The 21,773-nt window shown below is 34.3% G+C and overlaps 1 protein-coding gene across 3 annotated transcripts; it reads right to left on the reverse strand.

Annotated features, from left to right (window-relative positions):
- Nucleotides 1–669: 669 nt before the first annotated feature.
- On the reverse strand, nucleotides 670–17,692 carry LOC102601544 (serine/threonine-protein kinase TOUSLED). 3 transcript variants are annotated; one of them, XM_006340242.2, is made up of 16 exons: nucleotides 17,111–17,692; nucleotides 14,751–14,840; nucleotides 14,352–14,549; nucleotides 12,456–12,512; nucleotides 12,157–12,258; nucleotides 10,138–10,182; nucleotides 9,231–9,343; nucleotides 4,661–4,727; nucleotides 4,116–4,182; nucleotides 3,467–3,564; nucleotides 3,173–3,352; nucleotides 2,836–3,046; nucleotides 2,457–2,721; nucleotides 2,273–2,327; nucleotides 1,884–2,045; nucleotides 670–1,260 (listed from the first exon to the last, which is right to left on the reverse strand). In XM_006340242.2, the coding sequence occupies exons 1-16, from the start codon at nucleotides 17,315–17,317 to the stop codon at nucleotides 1,165–1,167; spliced, it is 2,013 nt and encodes a 670-aa protein (XP_006340304.1). In that variant the 5' UTR covers nucleotides 17,318–17,692; the 3' UTR covers nucleotides 670–1,164. The 3 variants fall into 3 exon arrangements, with proteins under 3 accessions (XP_006340304.1, XP_015158381.1, XP_006340303.1); XM_015302895.1 differs by having other exon boundaries at nucleotides 12,456–12,506; nucleotides 17,108–17,692; XM_006340241.2 differs by having other exon boundaries at nucleotides 17,108–17,692.
- Nucleotides 17,693–21,773: the final 4,081 nt, after the last annotated feature.

Below are 21,773 nucleotides of genomic sequence, written 5' to 3' on the forward strand. Positions count from 1 at the left end.
TATTTTACAGTTTAACATTGTTTATAATTTGATCTCCTTTGAAACATTAAAAGGATATCCTGGTTTTTGTTGGTTGCTTTCCAACTCACAAATTGTAATCTATCTTGAAGATATTCAAATTTGATTGGAAATAGTTTTGAAAAGATCCAAATATATTTGACTGCAACAAATTCAATCTCTACTTACAAGTTATAACAACCTAAAATTAAAGAGAATAGCTTCTTTGTCACATTAAAGTTTTTTAGGAACAACATAGTTCCACAATTGGAGAAAGCATATAAATAAATATTATTCACCCGTTTCATTTCTTAATATGGGATATGAAGGTTAAGATAATAAGATACAGGAATTTTGCAATCTTAAATTAAAAATGATAAATATATCATTTGAATCTCGCACATCAAGACTAATTTCACAAGATATCTCACCTCCACTAGCAATAAATATCAATTAACTCTATCCACCAAGGCTAGGACAGATGAAAAGAAATCACCGAGTGTTCATCTCTGCTCTCTGCTGGAATTTAAACACACAACCTCATAATTCTCAATCCACTTCATTGATCATTAGGTCACACTCGTGGGTGCATTATGATTTTAAACATGTCATGCAGTATACTGCAATTAAGAAAATTACAAAAATATAAAAACTGACTTATTTTGAAATAGATTAAAAAGGAAAGTAGGAGGCATATATTCAAACAGACGGTATCTGTTTTAATCTTAGGCTGTTCAGAAACTAAATACATGTCTTGGTAAAATTCAGTTACAAACTTGATAGGATTAAACAACAAACATTAGGTGATGAAATATTTTCATCAACCACTTCTCTTGCATGCTTTTTTTCTCAAGCAATGTATAACCTCTACCAACATACTAGTAGGTAGAATCTAAATTATCGCCATGGAATTTCATCGATACACCCATCGAATTCCAAAACATGAAATAAGCATGGCATAAAAGACCTTCCAAGATGAGAAAACCAAAATATGGAAAACATGGGAATGGACCAGATGAAGTACAGGGACAAAAAATTATACACGCTTTACAACTGTACAAAATTCCCTTAGTACCACTCCTCGTCTCTACATTAGGAGAGCAACCACTTTCATAGACAAGAGGCACGATCCTCTCTGCCTAAGTTGTGCTGATTAACATCTTCGTATCATTTCTTTGTGTATGTCAAGTAAGGGTCTTGGGCGATAGTCAAAACATCTGGCCTCTCTGCTTGATTATATGTTAAACAACGACGAATAAACTCCTGCTCAAACACATAGAAAGGAGAGAATCAATAAAACAGTGATCCAAGAATCAGTGGCAAGAGCAATATAACAAAATCCTAATAGGTCCGTAAATATTGTTGGAATTTAACTTTTCTTGTACATTGCTTAATCGAGTTTTGTTTCATCAACTAGATAGTATGCCCAGAGTATTCATATCGGACACGAGAGTTAAGTTCTAGTATCCTGATTCTGAATCTTGATATGCTCTAGATGTTTCTGGTCATGGTATGTATGGATTACTGTCATGCTAGCTATACAGTAGTTGATGGGGATTGAGATAAAGCATGGAGCCAATCGGCGCATGTACTCAACTTGAATCGAAGCCATATTATTATGTATCAGTAAAAGAACAATATAGTTGTGACCAAACGTTAACCAAATTTGGGGCATCATGACCTAAAAAGTAGGCAAACGTCAATGGTTTCATTTTATTTTGAATTGGGTACAAAATATATATTAGTAGAAATAACAGTATTATCAACTCTGAGGGCCTCTGGTTTATCTTGATAATGCTCACAAAAAGGAAAATAAAATAGGGACAATTTATCATATCGTTGTCAGATAAGAAATGTAGTCAGATATAGCAAGGAAAAAACCTCACCTTTGCCTCATTAGAGACAGCTGGTCTTGTAGGGAACTCGACCTTTCTTGCTTTAATAATTGTGTCCTCCCTTAGTATTCTCTCTTGTGTTTGGTCGTGCCCAAAGGGGCGTTTACCAAACAGCATTTGGTACAACAAAATACCAGCTGACCAGACATCAACCTAGTTACATAAATATAAATTATGAGTTTAGTTCATAAAAACACATAGTTAACTGTTCATTCATCATGGACTTTTAGGATTAAATATGCATCAATCAAGATGCAGACACTGCATTAAGTCCAAGATCTTTAGAAACGAAGAATTTAAAAAAATGTTGTGTACTCCTGGTTTACAGTGGAATCCTATTTAACTTTATCAGCAAGTTAAAGCAAAGCAGGAGAACTCACTCTTGAGGATATAAGAGGTGTCTTGCTTAGCTCAAAGCATTCGGGAGGTAGATACCTGAAGAAACAATACATCCAGAAATAATGGACCTTGGTAAAATTTTACAAAGGCAAGAGATGACAGCAAAAGTAGATTCAGAACTAGTGCACCTCACTAAAAACATGACAGCATAAATCTACCACTCACCAGTACGTTCCCGCACCCTGGGATGTGAGTTCCATACCCTGGGATCCGACATCATCTTCCACTATCTTGCTTAGACCAAAATCGGTAACTTTAGCAACACCAAGCTCATCAAATAGAACATTCCCTGGCTTCAGATCATAATGGATGATCCTCTGTGACTTTTTATTTAAGTAAATAAGGCCTTGAAAAACCTGCACAATGATGATTCTTGCTTCCCTTTCTGGCAACACAGGTGTTGCTTTGAGAACTGCATCAAGGTCCTTCCCTACAGGCAAAAACATTTATGACAAATATGAGAGGTAATCCTAAAATACCTCATTGCGCTGAGCATTATTGTAATTGTTCCATATTGATTATGCAATAAAGGGAGTAAACACACCACTACAGTACTCCAAGATAGTGCAAAATGTGTTGTGATCTATCTCAAAAATGTCCCAAAGCCGCACAATGTGATGGTGCACCAAAGTCTTGTGGATGTTGTACTCCCTGATTGCATGTCGTATATAACTTTGCTTCTTCTCTTCGCTCCACTGAGCATTTAGTCCATGTAGCTTACATGCAACATATCTATGATCTACCAAGTCAAAAGCCTGCCAGAATTTTGCAATTTGAAGTGAATGGAAGGATATTTTTCTCAGTATGTTAATACATAAAAGAGGTGTACATTGCCATTTGGTGAATGAAAATATATTTAACACCCACTTTCAGATTCCTACCTTATAGACCTCACTAAATCCTCCTTTTCCAAGAAGGTTTAAGAGGGCATATCGGTGGTTCAAAATCTGAAAATTGTTAAAACGAGAACCGTCTTCATCACGTATGCGTTTCATTTCACGAATGAGCCTTCCTTTCTCTAGTTCATACCGATCTCTCTCACGCATTATCATATCCTCCTCCTAATGAAAATGAATATGACGGTGTGAAGCATGGAGAATTTATTAGAAACAAAGCACCACAAATGACAGAACTGGTAGGCAGATAAATATTCAGAGAAGGAAGAGAAAACTTACTCGTTTGATGCTAGCTAAACGAGATTTGTAGATTTCATCCTGAATGAAAGAATCTTCTTCCTGCAAACCTCCCTCCACATCTCCTCCATCACTTTTATCTGCAATAGTAGGGTAAACCTTATTGTTAGTAACCTTTTATATTACAAGAAACATAGTTTTGGGCAATCAAAGAAAATGAAAAATCAAATGAACAGTTATTCCTGCTGAAATAATGACAAACTGTCATGAACAAGAAGCCAATGTGGGAGTCATTTTAGTAAAATATTATTTCCAAGATGATAAGACTTAGGCAACTATATTAAGACAGAACCTCCAGTGAAGTGTTGCTTCAAGCAAGAGATGCATACAAGTTAAATATGGTGTGCTTACAACTCCAGCTTTATTCAAATGTCATCTGGTAAGACGATAGTGAACTTGAAAATCACACAACTTGCGTTAGACCTTTGGAATGTCATGCAGCCATTTAATGAACAGTAGATTCAAGACCAGAAATATAGTAAAAGAAATTTTAGAGATCTTGTGCCATTACTAAAAAGCTAACAGGTTTGGACATTTTTTGGGACAAAATCCACTCATTCACCAAAATAACACCAGAAATCTATCCAAGAGAAGAAACATGAGAAAGTATGATTCAAACGGAAAACTTGACCTGGTTGTCGTTTCTTCAGCAATTTACGCTGCCGTTCAATAGCTTCTTTTGTTTCTAATAAGTTTCTCTGTAAAAAAAGATTCATTAGCAATAACACCTCTTGGATCTAGGATATAAGCAATGTGGAGACACCGAAAACTAAATAGCATATAGGATCAGTTTCCATATTGGGTTTATTCAGCTTGCAAACAATCTAACTGAAGTTAAGTCAGGTAAGTCTCCACAGTTACTTGGTCTTCCTTTTAATACGTAAAATGCCTCTTTCCTTGACTAACTCTTGTGTGTCCAAAGATCCAGGCAATAGAAACTATTATTTAAATTCTTGACTCAACTCTCAGATTCTCAATATACTAATTTTTCCAAATTCAAATCTCTCCTTTGTTGTGGGCATGGTTGTTAGGACATAAGCTGAAGTTCTATTGTACTTTAAAAGCTAAATGGACAGGCAGTGACTGAAAGTTGTCGGCATGGATATATTAATATATCCAAATAATGAAATGCAAAACAAGCACTCCCTTGCCAGACCACCAAAATACGGAACATACAAGTTGAGCATTCAGGTCCTTTAGTGCTTGCCCATCTTCCCAGGCCTCAGATATAACAGTTCCAGCTCTGCAATTAACCAAAGAGCAGAAAAAGATCAGCAGTCACAAAAATAAATAGGTTCAAAATATGATATTTGATAACACGAAAAATAAACTGATACTTAGAGGATGAGCATACGTCCTATTGATAATCTAGAGTTCTATTAGTATACTTGTTACATAGTTATCACCAACAAAATCCCAGCAATTAATCAATCAATTAACTACACTCAATCCTTAGTGGGGATCGGGTATATGAATCTTATGTATCCATTTTGCTTGATTCAGACCCATTTCATTCTCAATACTAGAAAATTCATACTTTAAGATCAAGAGTTTACTAAAGCTAAAGATTCCCTAACTTTCACACTTATCCTTGAAATGGACTTACAAGTCGCCAAGTTTGGCATGAGGCAGGTAGGCTAGAGGTCTAGTATCCTGATATATATTCTCTAGTATCTCACCAACAGAAGACCATAGTGGATCACTGGACTCCTCAAGAGAGATTCAAAGGATAGCAGATTTTTTCAACACCATAGGGCAATTTAATGGACTGGAAGGGGTCAAGACATTTTGTGGTGGAAAGGCAATTGGAAGGGAAGTTTTAAGGTAGGTTGTGCATACAACTGGCTGAACCACACCAATCAGCCTCAAAGTTACTGGCCATGGAGAGGAATTTGGAAGTCAAAATCCCACTCAAAGTGGCATGTTTTGTCTGGTTGTTAGCCAACGAAGCTGTCTCGACTTGAGACAACTTAAAGAGAAGGGGATACAGGGAAAATGTTGAGACGGTTAACCATCTCTTTCTACACTGCAAGATCACTGGCCAACTATAGAGGTTATTCCTGAATCTTAAGGGTATGTTATGGACCATGCCTGCCAAGATCACAGAAGCATTCCAGAGTTGGGAAGAAGCAGGAAAGCAATCCAAGAACAGAGACAGATGGAGAATCATTCCAGCTAATTTATGGTGGGCAATATGGAAGGAAAGGAATTCTAGAGCTTTTGATAGTATAGAGAATAGTATGCAAAAAGTCAAGCTAAATTATCTTATGCTACTATGTTTTTGGTGTAACCAATTATACTCAAATGATACTATCTCCATAATTGATGTACTAGACTCAATTTAGCAAAAGATAGTAGGATTTGAAGTACATGTTGTAAATATTGACCAGTACAGTTTTAGTACTGTCTTTTGAGGAATATACAAAGCTACCATTTTCGGAAAAAAAAAAGACTTACAAGTCTCCAACTAAAATAAGAATTACTTGTAAAGTCACACCTCATGTAAGCGTAATAACAACTAGACCTTAGTCCAAAATAAGATGTCATTAACCATATAGATCTTTTGCTTACATAGTATTCTACTTTTGAGCATGTTGGCTTTTGAGAGATTGTAGGTGTTCAAAGAAAACTTCCCTCTAGGTGATTTTAGGTATGTCTCGTCATTTTATGTTACCTTCAATCATTATAGTGCTGGACCTAAGGACCAATGAACATACAAGTATATGTTGGGGTATTAGCTTTAAAAGGAATTGCTTTGATTGGGAATACCTAGAGTAGCTCTTTTATTGGAAGATTTGGACAAAGTGGCTCTAAAATCAAAATGTCGAGGCACTTGACAGTACTCACTAGATACGCGTAAGAATGGAATTTTCTGTTAATTCATTCTACAAAACAATTAACTGTGAGGGTAACAGCCCTTTTAGTTGGCCGTGGAAGTCAAAAATCATTGCTTTACGGGGTTGCCTACTCAGGAGGCAGTGCTGATACAAAGCAATCTACAGAAAAGAGGTTTGTCATTATGCACTAGGTACTTCATGTGTAATAATGAAGGGGAAAATTGCAGCCATCTCTTTCTAGACTGCTCTGAGGCAAGTCACTGAGTCAGATGTGGTCACTGTTTTTAAACAAATTCAAGATACCATTTACCATGCCTCAGTCAGTGAGGGAGCTAAAAACCAGCTGGAGTATTGAAGGATAAGGTTAGAAGGTTGATGGATAGCTGAGCGATTAATTTCTTCACCATGGGAGATCATGTTTCTAGTTTAGAGAACCTTATTTGCTCCCTCTTCTCCTTATCATATCACTATTATTGTTCCACTATTATCTTATTTTTCAATTTTATTACTACTGTTGTTTCTTTTACTTTGGTTATCTTTACTATTTTTGCTGTCAATACTTTTACTTGCTTTAGTATTTTCATTATAACTATTTTTTACTCCTGTAAAATTTCAAACCTGTTTCGAAAACAATTTTCTAGAGCCGAGGGTCTATCGGGAAAAAACTCTCTAACTTACACAAGGTATGGGTAAAGTATGCATACACCCCACCCTCCCCAGACCTCACTTGTGGGATCAGGATTACACTGAGTATGTTGTTGTTGTTGAAGGAAACGCTGGGTTTTGTGGAAAGAAAGAAATGCAAGATGCTTTGAAGGAAAAGCTGATGACATGCAGAAGACTGAGTATTTATACTCATCACTTTTGGCTTATTGTTTAATCTTCAAGATGTTAAAGATGAAATTAGCACGGTAGATTTCATAGACTTGCTAAAGGGATAGGAACTTGTATAAAAGGAAAAAAAAAACTTGTATAAAAGGAATCCTTTCTTTTTGCTTTTATATAGGAGGATCCCTAGCTATGTAAACTGTACTACTTGGTGCTCGACTATTTTTCCTTCCTATACAATCACTAACCTGTTCAAAAAAAGATGGGCAAACAAGACTTCCTCTCGTTTAACCTCTATGGGTGATACTTGCTGAGACCAAGATGTGATCATTCTAATTTTGTCCAATCTTGTGCATCCATCAAAACATTCACATTTATAATTTCGTTATGTCAAACCTTAAGATGTCCAGCATTTACTCCCTTCTGGCTGGATATCACTCCTGAAGCACACCTCTATTTCAGCCATGTTATTTTCATTCCTTTTTTTTCTTTTGACAAGTCCAACAACAACATACCCATAATAATACCACAAGTGGGTTTTGGGGAGGGTAGAGTGTACGCAGACCTTACCACTACCTTGTCAAGTAGAGAGGTTGTTTCCGAAACACCCTCGGCTCAAAGAAAGCAAAAACACAACATAAATGAAGACATGAGCAATAGCGGGATAGTAAGAAAATAGAGGCATACGAGACAACAAGAAGTAATTGTAAAATAATAAAACCGAAAATAATTCTAATACTACTAGCTGGAGAGACCAGATGTGAAACTATTTACTACTAGCCTTCAACCCGAATACTTGACCTCCTTACTCTCCTATTAAGACTCATGTCCACGGTAAGCTAAAGGCTTGTCATGTTCTGCATAATCACCTCTCCCCAATACTTATTTGGCCTACCCCTACCTTTCCTCAGACCCTCCAACGTCAACCTCTCACACATCCTCACTAGGGCGTTTATGCATCTCCTTTTGACATGCTCAAAACATCTCAGCCTTATGGAGGCCACTTCCACCTTAGCCTGAATATCTTCATTTCTGGCCATATCTTTACTAGTAAGCCCCTACACATCTATCTTAACATACTCATTTCCGCAACTTCCATCTTTTGGACATGAGAGTTCTTGACTAACCAACACTCCACCCCATACAACGAAGCTGGTCTAACTGCTGCTCTGTAGAACTTACCTTTAAGTCTTAGTGTCACCTTTTTATCACATAAGACACCAGAATTCTTTTGATAAGTAATCATCCCATTTTGTTTCTATGTACATTTGCATCTATTATGCCATTTTCTTGCGAGACTCAACTTAGGTATCTAAATTTTTTGCATTTAGACATCACAATCCCATCAAATTTCACCTCACCATTATTCCTCAAATCTTGTACATCCATTTTAATATTCACATTTTACACTTTCATCTATGTTGGACCTTAGGTGCCCTACATTAACTCCATTTTGGATACCACTCGTGTATTAAACTTCTATTTAAGCCATGTTACTTTGACTTCCTTTGTTATCTCCTCAAAAAAGTATTCATTCTACTGTGTTTCTATCTAGTACACTTGCATCTATTATGCCATTTTACTGCAAGACTGAGCTGAGGTATCTAAATCTTTTGCATTTAGACATCACAATCCCGACAAATTTCACTTCACCATTATTCCTCTTCATGGAAGCTACATTCAGTGCAATATTTTGTGTTACTTACTTCTACTTATCCTAAAACCTCACTATCTAGAGTGCTTATCCAGAGTCCCAAAGATAGATTCACTCTCTAGTTGCATCAATTACAAAATACTACAAGAAATAATATGCACCATGGAATCCATCACCATACTATTATTACAAGAACAATAATAAAGCCTCACTTCCGAGTTAATTGGGGCTGACTATATGTACAGTATTTAGATTATCCATAACTAAGGTAAATAAATCCCGACTTAAAAAAGATCCTCAGTGTAAACTGTAAACACACAATTATGGGAACTCGTTGCACCTTTTCTTACTTCTCACACTCCTGATGCCTTCTCATCTGTTGAACTTGCTTAAATATACTAGACCAAGCTTGATAAGAATGATGTACCTGATTACTCCCACATTGCCCAGTCTCAATGATTCCTGGCGCACTTTCATCCGAGCCTCTTGTCTCTCAGCTTTTGAAACAGATATTAGCAACTCGGACATTATTTTCGTTCTCTGCAGACAAAAATAAATGAACCATTTCCATGAGGAAATACCAATAAACAGGTATAACATCAACCATTTTTCATCAACTTGGTATTTTGACCTGCTTGCTGACACGAGATTTTTGCAGACACAATGGGACACAGCTAAGAGTAAAATTTGTAGGTTAACTAAAGCAAAATTTGACAGCAATATTTTGACAGGAAAGCCAAATAGTGATGTTTGCACAACTTGCATGAGATAGTAAATATGTCCACAAATGGACCAACAAAAAGAAGCATTTTTAGAAACAACAAAGCCAAGTTTGAAAACAATATTTTGCTAGGAAAATGAAATAACGATGAGTGTGCCCAAATTGTGCGTGTGTATACATACATACCATATATATGCAAAGAACTTTGGTACTACAGCCTATTCGATACTCCATAATTCTACATAATGTAAAAAACTCTGGTTTTTAGTTGAATAATGCCTGTTCTACTGAAGTGGTCAAGCTGAATACACCAACTCTGTAGGTTCCTCCATCAGGTAAATCATATTAACAGATACATACTTCAATAGCATATTCAGACATATGATGATAACTCGAAAGATATATAACTTAAGCAAATATAGTACCAATCACAGCTGACAAAAAATTTGATTTGGCGACAAGCACACCGATGTAGCTAGTTAGTGCCACAAATATTTGGTCATGTGGTTCGCAAAGGTAACCTCCCAAACTAAATACAAACAGTACCGATTATTTCTAGGGCAGAATCAGAACTTGACCGATGAAAAGAAGTAAAACAACCAATGAAGCACACCTTTGGCTTTGTCTGCTGCTCGTAATCTTTAAGATCCTTCAGCTCCTGTATAATTTAAGTATGCAATGCTGAAAGGTCAGTTGCAATTGAAAGTTCTATTCGAAGCCAAATCAACTAACGGGTCATTTGGTTCACAGACAAGTTATATACAGATTATAATTTAGCGATTGTAATTCAATAAATAATAATTTCTGAATTATTTGCATTTGTAATCACATTTTTGCTTAGTAGTTTAAAAGTTTGTACATATAATCTAGAATGTTTGTTTGGGGTTTTTTTTTTTGATCAAGTAAATAAGGTTCCATTGAATGAAAGACTGAAATCGGCCATATACAAGAGGTCTACCAAAAAGTAGAGAACCTACAAAAAGATATGGTTCTGTAGAAAAGACACCGAGCTTCTATACAAGCAGGTAGTACATGGGTGCACTAAAAGAAAATAAGGGATGGTGACTACTCCTCAACCAAGCAGAACTCATCTCTACTCCCTCAATGACTCATGTTTCTCTCCTTCCAAATAACCCACATAAAAGCTAGCGGAGCCTAAGTTGCTCGGACTCTCCGAAAATGATGCCGGACCCGTGTCGGATCCTTCAAAGTTACACTATTTTTGGAGGATCCGATACGCACCCGTCGACATTTTGGAAGAGTCCGAGCAACATTCCACACCTTGTGTCTTCTCGACATTCTTCCTCTCTTCCAGTTGAACATCAGCTCCTTTACAGATCTTGGCATTGCCCATGAAATACTAAACCATCTGAAAAATATCCCATCATAACGTCGTGGCTAGGCTACAATATAGGAGAAGATGATCCACGTCATCACCCGTCTCCTTGCATAAGTAACACCAACTAATAAACAACTTTTTGCTTCCTAAGGTTTTCCAATGTCAAAATCACCCCTCTAGTTGTTTGGTTTTAAATAAAATAAGCATTTGTTTCTAACAATATCCTCGACTTATACATTTGTTTTATCCAAATTCATATTCAGTTTATCATCATATGTTCTATAATTACCATATAGGATTAGAAATCAAAATAAAATTCAGACTAGTAAGTTTTTCTGTAACTCAAATAAAGAACAATTTTAAGAGTTTAAAATGAGGCATACTATGAGATAAATTGCTATTCTTTCCTGTCCACAGTAAGTGATTTTCTAGCCTTTCAAACTTGGTCCAAAATAGGTGATTTAAAAAAAACAAGGTATATATTTTATCCAACTTTACCCTCGTCTAGTAAATGATCTGAATAAATTTCTAAAAGGTCTTGTTTAGGAGAGGGAAAGGGTATCAAATAACCCTCTTAGTTAATGTTATTGACTGGTTTCTTAATATGTGGACTAGAGGGACTAACAAATTTCATGTTCCCCTACTAAACATAATTGTTTATTTCAAACACCTTGTTAGCTTTAAAATCAATATTACTAAACATTATTGGAAACATGCAAGCGATAACAAAAGATGGTTAACTAAACAGGTACCAGATATAGCAAATTTTTAGGCATTTATGAAACCTTATACAGGTATATACTAATTCATATGTTACAAGCGATAACAAAAGATGGTTAACTAAACAGGTACCAGATATAGCAAATTTTTAGGCATTTATGAAACCTTATACAGGTATATACTAATTCATATGTTACAAGCGATAACAAAAGATGGTTAACTAAACAGGTACCAGTTATAGCAAATTTTTAGGCATTTATGAGACCTTATACAGGTATATACTAATTCATATGTTACAAGCGATAACAAAAGATGGTTAACTAAACAGGTACCAGATATAGCAAATTTTTAGGCATTTATGAAACCTTATACAGGTATATACTAATTCATATGTTACAAGCGATAACAAAAGATGGTTAACTAAACAGGTACCAGTTATAGCAAATTTTTAGGCATTTATGAGACCTTATACAGGTATATACTAATTCATATGTTGTTATCCAGTATTGAATTAGTACATCATTCGATATCGGGATTATTTGCAGTACTCTAGGTAACCTAAAGAAGTTGTACCTTTTCCAGCTGTTGACACCGATACTGATAATCTGTGGCCTCTTGACGGGATTTCTTAAGCTCTTCCTCCAAAGCCACAATTTTTGCCCGTAAGATCTCCTCCTAATGTCAAGGGCATTCCACATCATTTTAATAATTAAAAATTTATAAATAGTAGCAAAGAGTGACTGCATACAAATTCATGAGTTGTGAACCCTTTTTATGGCATAAATTCCCCCAGATAGAAATTGTAGGTTAGAATGCACTTTTGACAGTAGAAAAGTATGGAAGAAATCTGAAAACTATAACTAAAGCCATACTTCTGATGCAGTCTGTCCATTATGCCCAAGTTGCTCTTTAGGCAAACTATCCTGCAACTACAACAAGCAAAATTGGTAATGTGTTAGTCCACTGACAAACAACTGCCAATTCTACGCAATCTATCATCCTTTTCATTGTAAAGTTACAAAATATGCATCTATTACCTAACAAAATTACAATCTATTTGCATTTGATACTTTCTAAATCAAACTGACTTTCACAATTAAGTAATAGGGCCTTTGGGGTTGCAGTGGATTATATGTATTACATGCTCAATATGCCCACAAGTAATCGCTAGTGTCCTATATAACTACACAACAGGAAAAGGTATACAAGGATAACTAAATCAATCAGAAAATCATTGTTAGAAAACCTTATCCAGTTCAAATCCAACCCAAACATCAAGCATAATTATGAACTTGTTAAGTGCCAAAAAGGACTTTTGCTATGTTAGTCTTCCCTTTGCACAAGATAGGACAAATATGCAGCTACTCAACTGTGAATTTAAGATACTATCAATGTGCAAACTTTTTCCGTAAACTTGACAGTAAGTGCAATATTCACCATCAGAAATGGGGCCAACACAAGATGACACACAACTTATGAGATCAAGTAAGATATTACACAAATGAGGTATCCTATTCATACTTGGTTAGATAATTAACAAAAGTAAAGGATGGGATAAATCATCTATAGGTTCTTAGCAACAAATTTATGATGACTATCGTCACATTTGGGGGGAAGGAAGCATTACCAAGGTGTTTGCATAGCAATCACCAAACAAAAATACACCTTGGGTTGACTCATCAAACACTAGAATAACACCTGAAGATACAAGTTATGACAATACGAATACAACCAGAATAGAATGAGGAGAGCTAAGTAAATAATAGTTCCTTTTTGTTTTTGGCTAAACTTAATGCATTAAATTGTCTCTTGGATAAGACTGCACTAGAATAGTCTTCTCTTTAACCAGATATGACAAATATGCAGGAACCAGCAGTGAACTTAAGTTTATTGTACAATGTGTCAGCTTTTCCCATAACCTTAACAGTACTACAATATTCAGCACCAGGAAAGGATCTACAAACAAACAAGATGGTAAACAATTTTATTATGCAAGATCTTATACATATGAGTTATCCTACTCATACTTGTTTAGCCAATTAACAATAGGAAAGAGTGGGATAAATCATTTAGAGTAATCTTTGCCTGAAATTCAGGATAATTTTGTTCCGCATTTGGTGGAAGGATGCGTTACCAAGGTGTTTGCATTCAAACAACAATACACCTTGGCCATTATATATTAGAAAACACCTTGGAAATAGGAGGGATTACAAACCTAAAAACAACCAGAATAGAACATGAGGGAGTTGCCCATACTTTTTTCTTGGAGGGGGCATGGGCAAGGTCTAGGCGTTTAGCAAAATTATATTAGATAATCAAGGGAGTATCACCCATGTAAAAAATAGAGCACACAATATACTGAAACAAGGGTGGCTAAGGTATAAAGGAAGACATAAGAAAATAGGAAACACGTTACAACAATGAAAACTAAATTAATTTCAATATATAGAATGTGGAAACTAACAGCATGAATCCAGATTTTACCATTGTGAAGGTACAATAAAGAATAAACAGTAGAAATTATCAGCGCGAACTCTTATATATATATTCAGCTTTAAACATTTCAGAATTGACATTGATAAAGCAGGAGCTTCTCTTGTTTTGTTTGTTTAACTTTCCATGTGTCGTTTTTGGACAAACATTTGCCTGTATTTTTCAAACTTATCCTTTCAAACTCAACCATTACTGATAATCATGCAATCCTAAAATAAACCTTAGATCGTGCTATCCTAAAACAATACCTTAAATCATGCCAGGAAAAAACTCACCTTCTTGTAAGAGTTCTCGAACTGACCATTTGACACAGAACCTGCTTGTAACCTGGTCTGATCACCAACTCGGGAACCACGCCCTCTACCAGAATTAGTTTGTCCCCTACTACGGCTTTGTTTTCGTCTATTCACATCTGAACCCACTTTGCTTGTTTCTGTATTCTCTACCATCTTTTTCCCTGTATCAGCTGCTGTCTAAAAAAGTATTTGCTTCAGCATTAGCATATACATTCTTCCAGAAGGTTAAGCGGAATAACACCCTAAGATAAAATTGCTAGAAAATGGATAGTTGTAAAAGAGAGTATCTCAGAAATTAGATTTGCTAACACCTAAAGGGACTGGACAAGAAGAACAATAAGTTATTCACAAAACATAGCAAACCTATATAAGATATACCTCCACACGGTCAAACGAAGTTGAGCTGTCGTCTTCTTCAAGTTTGCGCCGTTTCTGAGTGTTTGCTTGTATGAGATATTCCACTCCGTTCTGATAGAGAAGAAGAAGAAATGTCAGCGACGAGAATGAAAAGTTATGCTTTAAGAGCAAAAAGTGCAGGACTAGAAACTAAACACAAATTTGTAATCAGTAGTTTGAGCAGTTCACACTGAGTAATTAGTTCTTACAAATCATATCCAAAGTTGCCAAAGGCGCGCTTAAGCCTTAAAAGCAAGCCTCAAAACATGTTGAGTGCCTCAACGCTTCAGATTCGTCAATAAGGGCTTGTTTGGTAGGTGGGATAAGGGATAACTAATCCCGAGATTAATTTTAGGATGAGTTTATCCCATTTTTGGTTGGGATAAAATTGCAAGATAACTTATCCTGGGATTGTAGTGTTATTTCTATCCACATTTAGGGTAGGAAAATAACCCTGGGATAACTTGTTCCCAGCCAACCGAGCCCTAAGGGTCTAAGATAAATTTATCTTTGCGAATAAGCGCTTCCCAGAGAGGAGACGCTAAACAATTGGTATTTCACTTTATTGTAAAAATATTTGCGCCTTTTTTCATTGAAGTCCACACTTTATTTGCGTTTAGTTATGCTTAAAACCCCAACAGACCTTACAGTTTCTTGCTGTTTGCTTTTGATAGCACTGATCCAATTTAGGAATATTTGTTATTATACCACAGAAAACCAGGCTTATTAAAGTAAATCTCTGATTCATTCTAAAATGGCAGATATTTGGATCCAAATTTCCCATTTTTAAGTAAAGGGAGAAAACTAATGCAATGTACTTCCATAATCTATCTGAGGTGTGTTTGTTTTAAAATTCTGAGGTCACAAATTATTAGGTTATGACAACTCAAACAGATTTCTGTTCGGATTTATCGGATCAGGTTTTGGAAGGAAGAAACATTAAAAGATGTGGACTGGTTAAAGTTTGAGTACAACAAGGTAGGAAAGCTTTTAAAGGAAGACCTTTTTTGCATTAATGGCGTCGGATAAGTTTTTCTCTTGAAGATTCGGATAAGAAACCTTAACATTTGCTACTAATGAGTTGTAAATCTCCTGCAGAAATTTAGCTTGTATAAAAAGAGACATGATGGAAATTGGTGTGTGGTATTTAGTATACATTGGAAAATTTAGGTATTCGGTCAAACTTTTCAAATGCATAGAAAGAAACATGTGAAGAACGAGGCCAGATCAGTAGCAGTACTAGGTTGCAAACAGCACTGTTTTAGTGGCAAGCAGAGTAGGATGGTACGTACCACTTATGCGATACGGACATAAAATGCTAACGATATAGCCCCAGGTTTAGCAAGGTTGAGGGCATAAAGTGATAATGATATAAAAGATTTTTCACCGTTAATATGATTCTAATTATCAAAGGCTGGTCAGATTGGTTAGAAGAATTTGATGCAAAATGAATAACCATATCATCAGCCTATCTTAAAAAAAGAACAAAGATATCAGATCATTCACAACTGACCCAAAACAACAAAGAACCTAAAAAAGTGAACTCGGGTGTCTTTCTGATGATTTGAAGCGATTCTAAGAAACCCCTTTTAGTCGAAAAGAGTTGTAAAAACAAGAAAACGGCAGTATCAGACAAATGATTTCAACCCTTTTGACAACTTATTGTGAGGAAATGGGACAGAGGAGATTTAGGGTTAATTAATCCGACTTTCCGTCACTCCTATAATAAGTATTGATTGTCTCAATGTAGTATATTTGGTTAAAAGATGTTATGCTCCTGCCAAACTGTGTGAGAGATCCATCCTACGTACAATTTTGATATATCGAAACTAGCTGAATTATTTACAAATCATTAAAGCTCCATTTTGGTTTGAAAGAGTATTATAATGTAAACAAATAGAATAATGTTTTGGAAATTCAACTTCTATGTAGCGAAGTTCAAAAGAGGTATCGTAGGTAAAACAATGAGCAATTTTTTCATTTCACACGTGGTATCTCGAGGATTGTGTGCTCGAGTCATGAAGTTTAGTGAAAATCAAGGAGTTTAAACTAATAAAGATTGAAACTAATAGATCTCTATCCTCTACATTATTCTCTTAGTACTATTTTAGAGTTACACAAGTAAACCATGCTTGCAAAGGTACCTGTTTACATGAAACCCCGACCAAAACTAAAATCGTAAAGACAGTAATTAACTAGATAGATATATAGAGAGCACAAATTAAGTTGAATTCTAAGCTTTTAAATGCACAATTTATGAAATTTTGCAGCATTTAGCAAATTACTACTTTATAATAGAAAAAAGAAACAGCAATAAGAAAATCATTTCACAAACTCACATCATCATCATCATCTGAATCACTAGAGACGGCGGCAGGCTCAGCAACATTCTCAAACATAGCTGGTGAAGACCAGGAATTAGCTTGAGATGTAACAGATGAAGCTTTCCCCACCATTCTTGCCTCAAGTTTCGCTATTTTTGTAGGCAAAGACTGGTCAGATTGGTTAGAAGAATTGGATGCAAAATGAATGACCATATCATCAGCCATTCTTGAAAAAAGAACAAAGATATCAGATCATTCCCAACTGACCCAAAACAACAAAGAACCTAAAAAAGTGAACTTGGGTGTCTTTTAATAATTTTGAAGCGATTCTAAAATACCCTTTTAGTCAAAAAGAGTTGTAAAATCAAGAAAACGGCAGTATCAGAGAAATCAATTCAACCCTTTTGACAACTTCTTGTAAGGAAATGGGACAGAGGAGATTTAGGGTTAATTTAATTCCCTTTTCTTGAGGAAAATGGAAAGAATCAAAGAGAGGGAAGTACTAAAAAATAGTTGAGGGGGAGATTTTTGAAATCCCAAGAAGTAGTCTTTTTGGGAAGAGCAAAAAAAGTTATAGTTCAATCCGCATTTGAGCCCAGACTAAATCTATGTACGGTAAGGCCCATTAAGATGTGACACTTCTATTATAATTTTCTCCAAACCTATTGCTCGAACCTGAGAACATGATGGCTTATAAGTGAACTTTTAGAGAGGGGAGAAAAAAGGTGAGGAAAAGAAACGAAGAGAGTAGAGCAAAAGATGTTTGTATTTCGTATCATGTAATATAGATAAAAAGATGAAAACAGTCTCTAAAGTTTGGGAATAGTTCGAAACCGCTCCTAATTCTTTAATCGCGAGCATAAGTAGTCTACTATGTTTCTAAAATGTGTACACATTTAGTCCAAAAAGTAGTATAGTGTCCAAATCTAAAAGATGTTGTAAAGATTAATAAAAACGAGTATAAAGTTTGGCGATTACCCAAAATAGTTTGTATTCTTTAACCTTGTGCATAAATAGTTCCTTGTGTTTCTAAACCGTGTACATTTTTAGTCCCCGTCCAAGTTTTAATGGGTTGGACAATATATATTCTAGTTGGGCTTATTTGAGTTATGCCCAAAGTGATCCATTAAAAATTGGCCGTTATTTCTCATATGTCGTCCTTTTAGTTAGTTGTTAAATGGGTCTGGATCCCAAATCAATCTTTGCAAAGGCCTTTCAATTATGTTGCTTCTTCTCGGTCCAATAACTAGTTGTGTGGCATCTGTGTAGGTATCGACATTGGACCGAACCTGGTTCATAACATTCTTAGAGAAGCAAAAGTTTTGCAAGTCTAAACTGATAGAAAAAGTAATATAATTGACTGAATTATTTTGAGAGTAAAAAAATTGTTTGACTAATTATAAAATTCAAATTACCATTTTCTTTATTTTGTAGATCTCTTTTACATTAGACGAAATCATGAAATACAAATTTAAAAATTGTAAAGATGATGGATCAAGCAGATGGGTTGGGATATGACCTATTGTTTAGCTCGTCTGAACTCAATCCATCTTAATTTATGGTCAATGACTCATTTATTGCGTCATTCCATTTTGATCTGTCCAAATTCAATTCAAAACCGTCCATTAGCGAAACTATATGTATAGAGTGAATGTCGAAAAGTTGATTCTATGTGCATATTGTGGGTTCCTCATCAGGAACTTCCCATTAAAATGCACGTAAACAATCACATTTCAATCAAATGTTAAAGTATATATCATGATCGTTCAATAAGAAGCGTTTTAATTTGTTGTTAGAATTAGAAAAATTGAAAACCTATTGATTCTAATATGTGATTGCAATCATTTGGATCGGAGCTTTCAATTCATAGATGTGGATCTTAGACATGTGAATAATTTCTTTAAGCGGCTAGTAAGATATCCTTTGATTGGTTCGTTGTAGTGACATTATATTAAATTCTAATATATTCGTATTTAGGGGCAAATGTACAGTGTTTTCAAAGGGTTAACCCCCTCGGTAAAAAAATTACACTATATATATAAGATCAATTTTTTAATGTTCGTGTATATATTTAAAATTGAACCCCCTAAACATATGTCAAAGGAGCAGCTCAACGGTTGATGGGGTTCAGGATTTCGCTTATATGAGCTTTGGGTCGCGGGTTTGATTCCAGGCAACAATATCTTCTTCTTCTTTTTTGTAATTTTTAGTGATTTTGTAGGCTTCAAGCTTCAATTTTAAGTGTTTTTTTTATTAAATATAGATAGACCAAACAACACCATTTCATGAGTCATAACTAATTAAAAAAATTATATTTTAAATCTCTAATTGAAAAATCAACAAATAAAAAAAAACCCTATTTTCTAGGGATTGTAATATAATATTTTTTTCCTCTTAGTCTTCTCGTTCAATTTCACCTCTATTTTATTGTTGCTCGCTGTATCCCGATAACAAAAACCCCTCTTTGTCAACCCGTTTGTTATTCAATCCGTTCATATATGATCCGACCCGTTTATTTATGAATATTATTAGCGTGTTTAATTTTTTTTTGAACCCCCTTGATAGAACTCCTGCCTCCGCCATTGTTCGTATTAGAAGTCACTATTTTTGCTTTGTTTGTCGGATTAATATGTTTTATTTTTTGAAACCCCTTTTGTCATGGGCTGCTACCAAGCCATTTCAAATTGTTAAAGGGTCAAACTATGTCACCTATAGATAAATTTAGACAAGTTTCTTTTGAAGTAAATACTTGGAACACAAAGTATAGTTCGTAACAACCTACCTTTCAAGACGTACAATAATTCTTTCCCAACTTGAAGTGTTATTTTACCTATTAAAATACCACCCATCTCTATCAAAGATTTCAATGTCACAAATTCATTTTTATCTATATCTTCATATATTTGAATTTTAAATATCTCCCTTATTGATCTATTTGTTTATCATTATTTGAGTTTTTTATCATTATTTTAATTTTATTTCTTTTTTTGTGTGAAAATATGAGAAATAAAAAAAATGTGTGGAAGAAAAAATTCAAGACTACCTTTTTCAGGTAACTTGTAATTTATTTTTGCATCTGACAAAAAATAGTGCATCTATGATAAGTATTACAATAAGTTGAGTGAAAATAAACTTGATCACTAAGATAATAAACCCAAATTATTTATTGAATTATAGAAGGCAAAAAAAAAAAGTCATGTGTGAGAAGGATCAAATATAACTCTTAATTTTGCAAAATGATCAAATATACCTACATCAATAAAAAAATTCACATCCCTTAAACAAATAGTGTAGATTTAGGTCATTTATATAACAGTAAAGGTATATGTGACTCATTTTTATAACTAGAGTTATATCAACTCTAAATCAAAAGGCTAAGGGGTATATTACAAGTTTTCTAGATAGTATCACTTATATGGAATTTTAACTTTTGTTAATTTTTATTTTTGCTTGAATTTCGAAATTCAAATTCGCATATCTAAGGTGATGTCTTTAATTAACTGCAACTCTGCAAGTATGAAATATTATGTCTAATCATCTTTCCCCAATATCAATAACTAATAATTTATAAATGAAAATATTAGTAATTGAACTAGTCCTTCATTATGGTAATGACAATTAATTTTAGAAAAAATTGTTTAAATCCACTTATTTTATTATATTCTCTAAAATTTCCTGTCATTTGAAAAAATTTACAAAAATCCTTACTTTACGCAATGTATCAGGATGTTACTTTATGCGATGTATCAGTCGAATACATCATTTTACGCGATGTATCGATCATATTTTTCCATTTTTCTCCCCCTTTTTCTCTTTCCTTCATCATTAACTTTTGATTTTTTCTCTCTATTTTTTCCTTTTCTTTTTTTTTTAAAGAAAAATCATCCACTCCTACATTTAATTTGTCTCGCTATATATTCAGAAGTGAACTCAATTTTATTTTTTTTAATAAATATGGTTGCATCACTATTTTTTATTTTTATTTTAAAAAAAGGAAAAAATCAAGTGAGAATTGATTTCTAGTCTTTTAGTAAATAGCGGACATTTAATCAAGTGCACCATTTAATCTTTTTGTAGTATTAGTGTCAACTGATAATATTACATCAATTTTAGAATATATATACATAAAATAATTAATTTTACAGAAAAAAAACACCAATTTACATGCCCAATTCGCCATTTTACATGTTATGATACATAGAAGTAATATTCTAATTCCAATCAAATTATTGGATTTCCTCCTACATTTTTTTTTTTGGCAATTAAACAAAGTTTGAGAAGTGATTCTTGGATTAAGATTTAATTTAGCAATATTGCATGTAATTATGTTAATAGTCTATGTGATTATAAGTTATTAGAAGGATAATTGAGGTTTGTAGAATTCAGTTAAAGTTCTAAACCTTATCATTGTAATTGATTGTAGAGTTATCGTTAAACGTTATTGAATAGTATGTTTAAGCCTTTTAGAGAGATTTGAAGTATATCTCATTTTGAATATACTTTTTACTATAAGGTTTTGATTAGATATTTGAATATGCTTTTTACTATGTATGACAAGCTCACATAGAGTTTTTTTACAAATTACAAGTAATTTGAAAACGCAATCTTCTTGATACTTGAATGATTATACAGAAAAGAAAAATTCAAAAATAATTTTAATAAAATCTTTTGGATACCTGAA

This window comes from Solanum tuberosum, unplaced genomic scaffold, assembly GCF_000226075.1.
Source record: "Solanum tuberosum cultivar DM 1-3 516 R44 unplaced genomic scaffold, SolTub_3.0 scf00017, whole genome shotgun sequence".
Classification (NCBI taxonomy): Eukaryota; Viridiplantae; Streptophyta; class Magnoliopsida; order Solanales; family Solanaceae; genus Solanum; species Solanum tuberosum.

Bases quoted from the DNA above. Each gene is read 5' to 3' on its own strand.
- LOC102601544 (XM_006340241.2), bottom strand. From the start codon at position 17,317: ATGGCTGATGATATGGTCATTCATTTTGCATCCAATTCTTCTAACCAA. The intron at 4,183-4,660 runs GTATGTTCCGTA...CTTTTTTTACAG, and splicing joins AGGACCTGAATGCTCAACTT to AGAAACTTATTAGAAACAAA. The intron at 3,047-3,172 runs GTAGGAATCTGA...AAATTCTGGCAG, and splicing joins GATTTAGTGAGGTCTATAAG to GCTTTTGACTTGGTAGATCA.